Source organism: Pongo pygmaeus, chromosome 7 (assembly GCF_028885625.2).
Source record: "Pongo pygmaeus isolate AG05252 chromosome 7, NHGRI_mPonPyg2-v2.0_pri, whole genome shotgun sequence".
Lineage (NCBI taxonomy): Eukaryota > Metazoa > Chordata > Mammalia > Primates > Hominidae > Pongo > Pongo pygmaeus.
In genome coordinates this window covers 144,821,167-144,836,097 of record NC_072380.2, presented here as the reverse complement: position 1 = coordinate 144,836,097, position 14,931 = coordinate 144,821,167, and the positions used below count along the sequence as shown (strand labels likewise).

The following is a 14,931-nucleotide window of genomic DNA, read 5'->3' as shown; positions in this document are numbered from 1 at the left end:
TCCTACGGGGCTCTGTCTCCTTTTCCTCGCACCTCTAAAAACAGGCTCCCTTAGCTGGCAATACTGTGTTCATTATAAGGGCAGCTGGCAGTGTGATGGTTATCATATCTCTTAACATTGACTCAGTGTATAGCAAATATTAGGTGCCCAAGCTTTGGATGAATAATAACCGCACAGAAAGTTTACTCAATATGCAAATAACCATAAATATCATAATCTTCTAAATTCAGCCATTTGCCAGTAGACCTACAGAATTTAAATTATCATCATGAAAATCCAGCTAAAACCACTACTGGGGCAGATATCCTGCCCAACTCATCTTTATATCCCAAATAGTGTAGAAAACAATGCCTAATAAGACAGTAAAAACTCACCATAGTTAACTTATTTGATGGTGATAGCTATTTTCAGAAACTTGAAGCTGTCTATAAAAGAGGAATCAGTATGTGTGTTTTTTAGTGGGAGAGGATTGCCAGGGCAAGAATTATAGGAAGACATTTTACTCAGAGAAGAAATTTAGAACTACTAAAGCAGCCCAACAATACAATGTTCAAATACAGGCTGGAGGAGACACCGCCAGGAATGTTACACTTGAGGGAGGCTGAAGATGGCATCTTGAGGTCTTTCAAATTCAAAATTCTATGGCTTCATTTCAAGGTCACAGATCAATATAAAACCACCTAACAATTCAAATGGCTGTAATTTACACTACGCATTTATTTTTTTAGAAGATGTCTTACCTTTTTCATGAAACTTGTGTCTTGTCTACAAATTTTTTCTCTTTTTATCTTTAGGTCAGCTACGTCCGGTATTATTCTAGAGACAATCAATATATCATTTTTAATGAATAGCACATTTATTTACGATATCACATCTTATATGGAAAATTGTATTTATACTTAAGAGTTTGATAAGCCTGTATGTAATGATACTACTGAATTGCTTCTGAAGAGTACATATGTGCCCTCCAAAAATTTGTTATCTTAAAATATATTGATTAAATTATCTCAATACCAATTAAATAAAATTCTGGATTAATAAAACCTGAACATGCTAGATTTTTAAAAATCACAATACTTAAATACACTAATTTAGCAATTTAAAAACATTATCATTAGATCCATTTCAAAATGGCACATTACCTGATCCCTCGAAGCTTTGCCCTATTGTCATGGCGATCCATGAGATTATGCATTACTTCCAAGACCAACTGTCTCAGTTCATAGTCTTCCATGAGAGATGGTGATAACAAAGGATCCAGGAAAGACCCTGGCAGTGCAGTAACAATTGTCTTCGCTTTGTATCCAGAGGTCACCTGATTATGGAGAAGAAAACAAACAACCTTTTGTCATGAGACCTTTTTTTTGTAAAATTCTCATATTGTTTTATAAGAACCATAAACTTAGGAAAGAAAATATGGGCAGAAGCCTGGACAAAAGACATAAAAGAAATGTGCAAAGTAATGAAGGATTTTGCTGAATTTACAAAAACATCATTCATGAGGAGAATAAAGTTAATAATAGCACACATTTACCATGTGTTAGGCATGATTCTAAGCACTGCATATGTATTAACTTTGTCCTCACCATATCCCTGTAAGGTAGACACTAGTGAATCTCCATTCATAAGGAGAAACTGAGGCTCAGAGAGGTTAAGGTTAGTACAAAACAGATATAAGGAGCTTAGGTGACAAACAGTAAAAGTAAGACCTGCAAATTTTAAATTTAAGTTTGTAAATTATTTTTCATTTTAAATTAGGCAGTTGGTTAATAGGAATACATTTTCATTTTGGAAAGCTGTACTTAGTTACTTGATTTGACATTTAAGAGTACATTAATATCTTCTAAACATAAAACTTTTAAAGAGAATATACTTAAATGCTATTAAACATTTTAAGCATAACATATATTCAGTTGACTATACGGTATAATCAGAAAGGCAAGGCAAAATAATTTACTTAGGGAATTTGTTTAATATAAATAAAGGCTTAGGATCAAATTAAATTGCAGGTGGGAGATCTCAACATATTTTCAGGATTATAAACATGTATGGAATACTTAACATTTACATTTGGGCATTTATTATAGGATTGAGGTAGTTTCATAAGTCAGCTGGGAAACTGGTGGGACAACTGTCTACTCATCTGGGAAAATCCATGCCTCATACCACATATAAACATAAACTTCAGATTAAAGTTCTAAATGTAGAGAGCTAAAATTTTAAAACTGCTATAAGAAAATACAAACAAATGTGTTTATATCATCGGAGGAGGAATGAAGTTCTTATATAAGATACAAATGAAAAAGTGCAAAACATATAGAAAAAACTGATAAATCTGGTTATATTAGAATTCAAAATTTCTAAATGACAAGCGCCATAAACAGAATTAAAAAGAATTAAAAATAAAACCATACAAGGTATTTCTGCACTTGAGAGAGTCCGTTTAAAATATTAGATCATGTATAGTAAACATTTCTAGGATAAATCTGAAAGATACTGATTTTGAGAGGACGCATATGCGCTAGCAATGGCTGAATCAAATATAAGTACAATTGCTAGAAAATAACCAGAGGACCTTTCATTCTGGGTATACTTTTCCTTTTCAGCTACTTATAGCCACTTCAAATTTTAAATGGCAAATATTCATTTTAATGAATTATTTTCCCAATCAGAAGCAATTATTTGGTCAGCATGAGAAAGAATTAGCATAATATGTTGAAAGAACTTTGGATTTCAAGTCTGAGTTCTGTTTTTTAGCCCAGCGACTTTGGTGGACCTCACCAACTCCTTCCACTCACAGTCTCTGAGCCCAGGTATCTTCATCTATAAGACAGCAATAGTTTCTGCCCTCTGTATGTTTCATCATTATGAAGATCAAACACAATGACAGAAGAAGTGAGAAATAAATGGTAACAAAAATAGGATAATCTTTAAAATGAAGAACATAATAAAATACTAACCATAAACAGTAACTTACTTAAGAAAAGAAAGGTTGTAACATGAAGCTATTTAATGTTTTCGGTAATTTAAGGTTAAGTGTGTCCTTTATTTGTCTTAAATGCCTTACCATAAGCAAAGATCTCAGCAACATTATCTGAATCCTCCTGGTTCCCAAATCCCTAAAATATACAAAAGGCTGAATTATTATACTAATTAGCATTTATACTACTTCATTTACTTCAATTACTGATTTTAAAATTCTATTCTTATTGGCTAAATAGATTTTATTTTTATAACAGTTTAAGTCATGGCTCACCTCACATGCCAAAGTAAAATTTCATGTGAATTAAAACTATTATATTTAAAAATATCAAACAAAAAAATTTGTTATTGGCTCTCAAACAGTCCTATGGATCTGATGACAAGAAAATTAAATCATATAAACAGACAACTAAACAACCCAAATTAAAAGATACCTTAAATTGGAGAAAATAATTACTAACATAGTTGATGAACATAATCTTTCTTTAATAAATATGAATAAACAGGTAAGAACAATTTTAAAAAATAACAAATTATGGTCAAAGAAATGTAAGTCGAATAAGATACTATTACTTCCTTATTAAATTAACAAAACAAAAACATTCACAAACAAAAACTTTAGCATGTTATAAAATCAAATTAAATGTATAAAATAAGGGGGTCACATAATCTTTAAAATCACTTTCAGTTCTAAAATTCTAGGAATAAGCCAATATTTCTGATATATTGACATTAATGTTTAAAATTTATACAGGAAACTTGAAGCTTTACCCTAAATGTGTATGCACACACACAATGTCCAGGCCAAACAATTTCTAAAGATGGAAATATCTGAGAATTTATAAGCTGAAAATGATTCTAAAGGCCTAAAAATGTTAATTCAATTGCTTAGCAATCTACTGTCATAATAATACTAATTGCTTTCCATAGGAATGTTATTACTAATGATTTAAAAAAAAACAAAACTTTAACATTTTCTAGATTTCGTTAGGATAAAATGTAACTCAAGACTAAGTTCAAATTTAAAGTCTGAGAACATACCCTAGTTGACTGATATCCAAAGTATGGGTAGATGTTCCAAAGACAGGTACTTTCCCCATAATGAACATCATGATTTCTGACCTCTGATAATCTGGTAGGTTACTTCCAAAAAATCCTATGAAAGTATTAAGATAAATCTTAGAAATTGAAAAAGTCTACTTTTCCATATAATACAAAATTATTTTTAGCCAAAGTTTTCAATATGTGGTAAAACAATCACTGACAAGTCTGTAAGCTACATGTAACATTAAAATATATTACAATTTCATTTGTACAAAATCATTTAGTTATGTACAATATAAACTGTGTATAATGGACTGGTAGACAAGATGATAAATATATTAAAGTCTTTTTTTATATAATTATAACAGTGACAAACTGGCATTGACTTGAGTTGACTGGAGTTTTAGAAAAAGGAAAAATATTGGCCAGGTGTACTGGCTCATGCCCGTAATCCCAACACTTTGGGAGGCTGAGGTGGGCGGATCACCTGAGGTTGGGAGTTCGAGACCAGCCTGACCAATATGGTGAAACTCCGTCTCTACTAAAAATACAAAATTAGCTGGGCGTGGTGGCGCATGCCTGTAATCCCAGCTACTCAGGAGGTTGAGGCAGGAGAATCGCTTGAACCCGGGAGGTGGAGGTTGCGGTGAGCCAAGATCGTGCCACTGCACTCCAGCCTGGGCAACAAGAGTGAAACTCTGTCTCCAAAAAAAAAAAAAGGAAAAAAAAAAGGAAAAATATTTTGGTAGTATTTCTGATGAAACTCTAGTTCACACATCGTAAGCCTAAATTTTTGTTCCAGTAATCAGGCCACACATTGTCTGGTAAAGAAGTTAATAATTAGTCACTACTCTGGTTTTCCAGGATTGCTCAAATATTTGAATGTCATTGTAATAAGCCAAGTTTATAGTTTACCCCTGTGAATTAATTCAACATACATAATTCAACAGATGTAAAAAATAAGTAAATAACTTACTTGTCATTTTTCTTATGCAGTCTAGTTTCTGAGAATATTTTAAATTTATCTGCTGTAGCTTTTGATACTTACTTCCTGGTCACAAAAGATTTTTAACCTTTAAGTATCATTTACTCACACTTTAAAAGTTTCTTATTTCTTTGAAAGATTGGAACAGACTATCAAATCATGGCTGTTATGTTCCTTTCTTAAAATTCAATGTAGTCATTACAGAAACTTTCTGAATTTTTAGTATTTTTTAAGAATAAGCTGACTTTTCAATGTAACTATTCAGCTTCTATTACTGGAGTTCATGATGTGTTTATACAAACTCAAACTGTTCTATTCATCATTTTGATTGGATTTAGGGGTAAAAGTCATTTCCCACAATCACGTATATTAGCAGTCAAAAATCTCATAACTTTAACATGACTCCATCTCCATAAAGTATATTGTTGTTAACACTTACGGAATACATATTTATGGAATAAGAAACTATTTTGCATTTGGATCTGCAAAATAACCTTATGAGTCTAGGTTCTATTATTTCTCTCAGTTTCCTCTTATGGAAATGAGGATAAGAGAAGTTAAGAACTCTTACCAAAAAATTACACAGCTAACATTAGGGCCTGAGGTAAGGGTTATTTATTTCCAAAGCTTATGCTATTATTATTCTATACTTCTTCCATACAACTAGATATGTTCTAGTCTTGCAGAAAACTGGACACTGACCTTCTGTTCCAAACAAGTTAGTTATTACCACAAGGACATAAAGTACCCTGCACTTCTCTTTACCACAGCACCTAACTACAGTAAAAGTTTGGAGTCAGCAAGCACTATCATACTTCCCTGTATTCAACAACATTTGTATCTCTGATTCAAGGTCATTCTTCAAGCTTTTCAAATGCGTGGAATAGTTTCCTCTAATCCAGTGCTTCCCAAGCTTTGCTGCATATTAGAATTACCTAGGGGAGCTTTTAACATGCTGACGCATAGGTTATATACCAAAGTAATTAAGTCAGAATATCTGGGGGTGGGAGTCCAAGCATCAGTACTTTTCTAAGATCCTGAGGTAATTTCAATGTGCAACAAAGTTAAGAACCACTGTCCTAAGGAAAAACTCTTATTTTTGTCTCCCAAGTATATGGTCAACTGAGTCCACTATATCTGATGTTAATTAGACAAACGACTATTAAAGACCTAAAAATAATAATAGTAGGAAAGAAATGCAACTAATATATGCTTTAGAATTGCTTTGATTTTTTTTAACTTAAAATTGGATAGCAGTCTTCAATATGATTAACTCTAAGGATAAAGTCACCAAAAGCATCTCATTCACTATACCTACTGTTTGTATTTGAACTAGTGAACAGAAATGAGCCCAGAAGAAAAGAACACAGCAGGTAGCTATGTTCTTCACTATTTTAAAAGAAAGAGGAGTTGGCCAACAGCCTGATAACTTAAAGTGCAAAAGCTATAGTAGTCCTGTTCCATGGCTCACTGACAGGAATAACGCCATGATCTGACAACTGCCAGAATACTGAGAAATTAAAAAGGAAACTATTAAGGAAACCAGATTTTTTTTTAAAAGTTTGATTATAAAAGAGAAATCTTACCGTGCCACACTGCATTTCTTTCCTCTCATTTTTAAATTCTTACATGTTATTCTGAATGTGTTGTATCACAGAAATATGGCTTGAGTCTGCTATATATACATTTTATAATACTTAAGAAACAATATATTAAAAATTCTAGAGTGAAACAGTAACACTGAATCAATTAGAAGTCATTAAAGCAATTTAAATCAATTCTGTGAAACAAGATTAGCTGATTTAACATCCTCGAATATCGCAAATAATCTATAAATAACCCAAATAAATGTAAAAGTCACCACAGAAGCGAGGTTCACTATACATTAATACTAACTGTTTTAAGCAATAACTAGAATGTCTATGCTTTATTATGACTCCATGGTAATGTTGGAGTTTATGATATTTTGTCTTTTCAGTCAGTCTCAAAATCTTAAGTGCCTACTTTGTGTTAGTGTGTTGAATGAGACACTCCTGGGTATTTCCCTTAATGAGGACAATTTCTAGACATGTGATGAGACTGCAACTAGACGAAATAGAGTTACCACTCCAAGCAGATCAACAAATGCCTCTACAAGGTGAGAGCCCCATGTATCATGAGGCCCTAGTACAAGAACTGGTGTACGCATATGTCCAATAAATAAATAGGTGGTGTCAATGGAGATGCAAAATGCATGTATGCATATCCATAAACTTCAAAAACAAGATGACCAAGAGAAACTCTGTATTAAGTATCCCAAAGGATTATTATAAATAAGTAGCCCATAAGTGAAAAAATTACCCAGATAAAAGGCATAAGCCCAGTTTCAGAAGAAATTTATATATGACTCTACTATTAATTGAAACTATTATTAGGTTAGAAATTAGGTACTAAATCCCAGGAATACGATCCATTTGTGAAATTATCATAGCAACCAGGTAGTTATATTAAAATATGATCTGGCTATCCTGAAGAAAATATTGGAAGAAAAAAGTTAAAGTAGAAAAATAGCTTGCTTGCTTGAATCTGTATTTATACAGTCAGATTATTTCATTTCCAAAACTGCAAATTCTCATGGCTGTTTTCTTAAGGAAGCTCTTTACTGTTTGTACTTTGACTATCGACAGGAAAAAAAAAAAAAAGAAAATTTAAAAAAGAAAGAAAAGCGTACGATATTAAAGTCCAAGATATTAGCATCCAGATCTTAGTCTCTAATACTACTGCCCACTAAAAACAACCGCAGCTCCTTTGGAGAAATGCCTGATTCCAGTGCTGGGGCAGAAAGTACAGAATTCGTCTGGAACAGCTTACTCAAGTAAGGCAGTGCTTTAAAAAAAAAAAAAAAAAAGGTTCAGGGGGGTGGGGGGATGCCTTGAGCCAAATCAGGGACAATCTGAGCACCAAAATGATTAACTACAGTAATGAATTATAAACCATTAAAATATAAATCCATTGAGTTCATACCAATAAACAAATACATGCATTCCTACACACACAGAAAGGTAGAAAAGGGGGCTCCTGCTTACAACAGAACATTGAGAGGCAACTGATAGGTTTGGAAGGAGTGCTAGAGTTTAAAAACCATCATTTTGCAGCCATCATGGTAAAGACTAATTCAGACAAGAATTATAAATGAATGCTAGATCTAACCTTAAGTCTGGATGAAAAGCAGAATATCCACATGATCTGAAAGTCTCTTCTCAGAGGTTGCTTATTATTTACAATGGAAAAAACTAAAACTATACAGTGGAGGAATATAATAATGCCTTAAGTGATCAAAATTAATATAATGAAAAAGGAGTAAGTTACAGTGTGTACCCCCGGATGTGCTAATCTGAGAAGAACATATCACGTATGTAGTATTCCAGCCAGGAATATCTAACTTGAATTTTTTTTTTTTTTTTTTTTGAGACGGAGTCTCGCTGTCGCCCAGGCTGGAGTGCAGTGGTGCCATCTCGGCTCACTGCAAGCTTCGCCTCCTGGGTTCACGCCATGCTCCTGCCTCAGCCTCCAGAGTAGCTGGGACTACAGGCGCCCGCCACCTCACACGGCTAATTTTTTGTATTCTTAGTAGAGATGGGGTTTCACCGTGTTAGCCAGGATGGTCTCGATCTCCTGACCTTGTGATCCGCCCACCTCGGCCTCCCGAAGTGCTGGGATTACAGGCGTGAGCCACCGCGCCCAGCCTAATCACAAGGAAACACCATACAAAACCAAATGAAGAACTTTCTATTTTTAAAAAAGTGGGAGGGGGACTTTACTCCTAAGACATGTCCATGTCATAATGGAAATGTTCCTGACTCATGGACCTAAACAAATATTACAACTAAACGCAATATATGATCCTAGACTGAATCTTGGACTCAAGGAAAAAAGTCAATATAGTACATTATTGGGTCAACTGATAAAACTGAAATATGAAAGGTTGATTCAAGTACTGCCTCAATGTTAAATTTAGTGATGTTGACAATTTTACTCTGGTTATATTAAAAAATACATTTATTTTTTGGAAAAATACATCGAAGTATTTAGTGGTAATAGACCATAATGTATGCAACTTCCTGTATCTCGTGGTTTAGAAAAAAATATGCATGTGTATGTGTGTATTCCCACATATACATACACACACAAAGAGACACACATAGGGAAAGAAAGAAACAGAGAGGGAGAGAGAGAAGGGAGGAAGAGATGCAGGAAAGAGAGTAAAAGCAAATGAAGAAGTAAATGCCGTAAAATGTCAACAATAGATGAATTTGTGTCCTGCAGATTTAATGGAACAACATAGTGTTCTTTGTTCCATTCTCATGCTTGCTTGTTTTCGAAAATAAAGTTTTCAGAAATTTAAGCTATCATTCATCTTTGACAAATGTACTATAATAGTCCAGGACCTTATGTGAGAGCTTTGTAAATCACTGTTTTACATGATAGTTTTGAAAAGTGAAATGTACTCACCTATTGTTTGGATGATAGCATTCTGCACAATCTTCTCATCATTGTCTTTAGAACTTGTGTTGAAGTTGACACTGCCTACAGATCCCCCCTGTAAATCATTTGCTTCAAATTCAACGCTGAGACGCAGATGTTTCAAAAGGGTATTGAAGACTTCCAGCACTGTCGGACCTATAAAGGATCACTTATGTGAGAAGATACAGGTTTCTAGTATTGCATATTTGAAGTCAATTATCTTATTTCTCCACAGATTGTTTTTGTAATTTTCTAAATAGTCAGAAATCCATAGTAATTTATAAACTATTTCATTTTTTTAAAAAAGAGTAAATGAGAAATGAGAAAGCCCCTCATTATACCAACAAGCATTTACTGGGCATTTATGAGCAGCTCACTGTTTGAATCTCTGGTTCCACCCTTAAAAAACGTGTATATGCATATAAGAATTACCAAAAACTTTCTACCTATTTAATCTTATCTGTTCACAATAATGTGTACTAGGACAATATTTAACTTAACTGCTGGGTAAGAATCCACAAAATTATATAATATAGCTCACAGAACTATCAAATATTTATTTTGTATCTTTTGAGACTGAAGAAGGGAGAATATGCCTCAATTATGAGACAGAAACTACCAAATTTATTATTCAGGTTAACCGCATTTGTTCTCGCTTTTTGTATAAATTCTCTGCATGTGTTTCTATCACTGCTTCTGTTCACTTTATTTTAATTAGTGGGTGTCATTTCTGCCTTTTACTCTTGATTTAAGCTTCTTCAGGAAAGGTAGCCATGTTTAAATGCCTCTTCGAACGTATAGAGCCTAGCACAGAGTACCTAACACACAGCAGACACTAATCGATGTGATGATTCAATGTATCATCTATGTTTTATTTCATTATTTCCAATTAAATAACTTTCCAATTAAATAACCAGTTTTATCTCTTCAAGTTACAAGATAAAACAGAAAATTCACATCCAAGATGCCCACCTTTATTTGACAATAAAAGAACAAAAGAATACAGTTGGTCCTCCATATCTGCAGTTCTGGATTCACAGATTCAACCAACTACGGGTTGAAAATATTCGGGAGAAAAAAAAACCCACGATAAAAAAAATAACACAAATAAAAAAGCAATACAGTGTAACAACTAATCACATAGCATTTACACTGCATTAGGTATTATAAGTAATCTAAAGATGATGTGAAGTATATGGGAGGGTGTGAATAGGTTATATGCAATCACTACCCCATTTTATATACAGAACTTGAGTACCCGCAGAGTTACGTATTCTCAGGGGTCCTCGAACCCATCCCCTGCAGATACTGAGGGATGACTATATCATTAGATAATATATTTCCACTTTGAATTTCAAGCAAAGAAACCATAACCAGATTCTCCTTCAAACTTCTGTATTTCTAATATGCACTATTTCATTTTTGTAGTTACATGTAAGTAAAATATCGTAATTTTTGAACTATCCCTTCTTCTCATTAACCCATTATCAAATCCTATCAACTTGACATTGTCATTCCTACTGCTTCCATGCAAGGGCAAGTTCTTTCCTCATGGATACAACGACACTGACTTGTTATTTCCAATGTGCCCTACATTTTGCTGCCAGAAAAATTATCCTATAGCACTTTTCTCATGAAGATTATAGTAAATCTTTAAGGACTATTAATCAGCTGAAGAACTATGTCCACAATTTGAATACAACTTAATTTTAAAGCCACTTCTCTGACTTCTAAACTAACACCATACATTCTACCCAAAATGGGCCACATAAAATTTTGCTCATGCTAATCCATTTTCCCTCCCTTCTGTAAACCCTGGCTTTTTAAATGATATGTGATCAAAGCTTGCCACATATTACATATTAGATGGAGCTGTCTAATCACAAGTACACTATCAGTTTCTTGTATCTGCATTCCCCCAATGTTCAGTATATAATCAATACTCAAAAACCTTTATTAGAAGAAGGAAAGGGAGGAGGAATTGATGTGAAGGAAAATACTTAACTGTGCGCTAAAGAAGCCTGAAAGTAACTGCATGAACTCAAATTTCAAAAAAAATTATTGTGCACCAAAAAATGTATAGAAATATTCTTAAAGAGTTCTTCATACACTGCTATACCTACTGAAAGGACACTTTGAACCAGATTAATGCACTATTTTATTTTATTTATTGGCACTCACCTATGGAACCTTTAGCAGCAATGGCAACAGCCTCTAACAGAACCTGAATAATACCTGCCCGAACCCGGGGAGCATCTTTTTTACGAGCATCAAGGTGTCCTAGAATCTCCTGGATCACATGGTGAGAATACTGAGCCTGAAGGAGACAAAACAGTACAAAGATGTATAAACAAGTACATGTACCTTGGCAGAATTCCTAAGATAAAAAAACCACCTGACACGTAAATGTCCAATTAGCGACTGGTGCTCATGTTATGAGACAATAAATAGCCACAATACAAAGCTATTCTTTTAAAGAATAAACAGAGATGCTGGAAAATATTTATGACACTCTGAGTGAAAAAAAAGCATATTGCACAATTCCATGTTTAATAAAATTCAATCTAGTTTTTAAAAAGTAAATTAGAATTATATATAAAAAGATTAACAGTGGCCACCTCTGAGGAAGAGATTTATGAGAAAACTTTATTATCTTTATATTTGTCTGTAATTTCACAAAGTGCACTGATACACTTTTATAATTTGATAATAGGACAAAATTTTGTAAAAAACATAAATTATGACATTCACCGTATTTTCCCAAACCCAAACTAGATAAATACTATTTAACATGGACACCTAACAATGCTAAACAGTCAAAACACTCATCTAATCAAGAGCTAGTGTCAAAATGAAAATATTATCAATGTGTACCTGACAAAATTTAAATCAAGGAGATATCAAAAGATGTAAAATTAACAAAGGCAATTTTATCACATATAAATAAATTAGATCAACCATAGTGAATGATGTTGGGGCCTAAATCAAAAAAAGGATAGCCAAAAAAATGTTTATTTTTAACTCCAGTGAATAGGTTTTTTTTTAAGAACAGCAAAGTTTTGTTTTTTTAAAACCTACACTTACACCCATGAGTCACGATCGGTCTACTATCATGCACCAAGCTGTAAAAAGCGCCTGTGGCTCTCAATCTCCCTGTCTGTATTTGCCTTCAGACAGGTCCCCTCTGCCCTGTTTTCAGGCTGGTTACCTTTCTTTCCTTTGGAATGTGTGGTTTGAAAAGAAGCAGGAGTGCCCTATGCATAATGGTTACTCTGCTCAAAAGCAAAAAGTTCCCCTCCTTCTCTATCAAGTAACAGATTTCATCTCTAGGTATTTCTCAAATTTTTGTCATAATACACATCTACTTTTAAAATCACCCAAGGTAAAAACTAAGTTTGTGTTTTCATCTTTACTTTGTTTCATTTAAAGCTACGCTAAAATAGTTGAACGTTAGGCAGGAAGACACACACAAAACCTGAAACTGAACTTCTTGTCCAGGAAGCTGCATGCTTCTGATGTGTGAACCTTGTGCAATTATTAGTCTGCCTTTATAGGTAAGGTAGCCATTTGATTTACTGTCCAAATGAGGACACTGCAGAGAGTGAAGGAGGTATTATCAATAATTATAAAGTACGACTATACTAAGCAAACCAGAGCATGTGTTCTTTCTACTTATAAAGAACAACTCAAGAATGATATCACGTATTAAACAAAAGAATATGGAGTGAAAGGAAGGAAAGTGAGAAGATGTAATACAGTATGTTGAAGTCACGTGTACTGAGGTTTCATTTACCTATGGTAAAATTTGCCCTTACACTGAAGTTTATGGCAATATTAACAGATGACTCGCTTTAAGACGCAACATAATACAGTGGTGGTGAAGTACAGAAGCCCTGGAGTCAAACTCGCCCAAGAACGAATTCTGACTCTATCATTTAATAGCTAAATAGCTCTCAGATTAAGAGAGCATTATTTAATCTCCCTGTAACTCAGTTTCTCTCATCTACAATATTTAAACAATAACAATTATTCATAGGATTCTTGGGGCAATTAAATGAGTTAATTTGTATAAAGCACCCAAATTGTGTCTATTGTACAAAAAATGCTTAATACATATTAGTTATTATTACTTTTCAATTTGTGACTTGTGAGCTAACATATGACTATAACATTGAACACAACAACAATGACGACAAAAGAGCATCTCATTCAGAAGTGACCAGAAGCACTGGCACTCTTCTAAGTACTTTATATGTATTATTTATGCAAACAGTTCTAGGAGGTAGGTTCACCTCAATTACTCCATGCCCTTCACAGTATAAGGCAAGTTTTAGTAACTTGTCTAAGGTCATGCAGAAACTCTCTTTTTTTTGTTTTTTATTTATTTATTTTATTAAACTTTAAGTTTTAGGGTACATGTGCACAACGTGCAGGTTTGTTACATATGTATACATGTGCCATGTTGGTGTGCTGCACCCATTAACTCATCATTTACATTAGGTATATCTCCTAATGCTATCCCTCCCCCCTCCCCCCACACCACAACAGGCCCTGGTGTGTGATGTTCCCCTTCCTGTGTCCATGTGTTCTCACTGTTCAATTCCCACCTATGAGTGAGAATGTGTGGTGTTTGGTTTTTTGTCCTTGCGATAGTTTGCTGAGAATGATGGTTTCCAGCTTCATCCATGTCCCTACAAAGGACATGAACTCATCATTTTTTATGGCTGCATAGTATTCCATGGTGTATATGTGCCACATTTTCTTAATCCAGTCTATCATTCTTGGACATTTGGCTTGGTTCCAAGTCTTTGCTATTGTGAATAGCACTGCAATAAACATACATGTGCATGTGTCTTTATAGCAGCATGACTTATAATCCTTTGGGTATATACCCAGTAATGGGATGGCTGGGTCAAATGGTATTTCTACTTCTAGATCCCTGAGGAATTGCCACACTGTCTTCCACAATGGTTGAACTAGTTTACACTCCCACCAACAGTGTAAAAGTGTTCCTATTTCTCCACATCCTCTCCAGCACCTGTTGTTTCCTGACTTTTTAATGATTGCCATTCTAACTGGTGTGAGATGGTATCTCATTGTGGTTTTGATTTGCATTTCTCTGATGGCCAGTGATGATGAGCATTTTTTCATGTGTCGTTTGGCTGCATAAATGTCTTCTTTTGAGAAGTGTCTGTTCATATCCTTCGCCCACTTGTTGATGGAGTTGTTTTTTTTTTTGTAAATTTGTTTGAGTTCTTTGTAGAGTCTGCATATTAGCCCTTTGTCAGATGAGTAGATTGCAAAAATTTTCTCCCATTCTGTAGGGTACCTGTTCACTCTGATGGTAGTTTCTTTTGCTGTGCAGAAGCTCTTTAGTTTAATTAGATCCCATTTGTCAATTTTGGCTTTTGTTGCCA

At 34.0% G+C, this 14,931-nt stretch overlaps 1 protein-coding gene across 3 annotated transcripts in view; it reads right to left on the bottom strand.

Annotated features, from left to right (window-relative positions):
• EFR3A (EFR3 homolog A) overlaps positions 1–14,931 on the bottom strand; it is a 109,651-nt gene that overhangs the window by 33,374 nt on the left and 61,346 nt on the right. For all 3 annotated transcript variants that reach the window (XM_054498090.2, XM_054498091.2, XM_054498092.2), the window contains 6 exons: positions 11,696–11,831; positions 9,503–9,670; positions 4,024–4,138; positions 3,068–3,119; positions 1,143–1,315; positions 741–816 (listed from right to left, as the gene is read on the bottom strand). In XM_054498090.2, the coding sequence (XP_054354065.1) occupies positions 741–816; positions 1,143–1,315; positions 3,068–3,119; positions 4,024–4,138; positions 9,503–9,670; positions 11,696–11,831 (720 nt within the window). The remainder of the gene's footprint in view (positions 1–740; positions 817–1,142; positions 1,316–3,067; positions 3,120–4,023; positions 4,139–9,502; positions 9,671–11,695; positions 11,832–14,931) is intronic.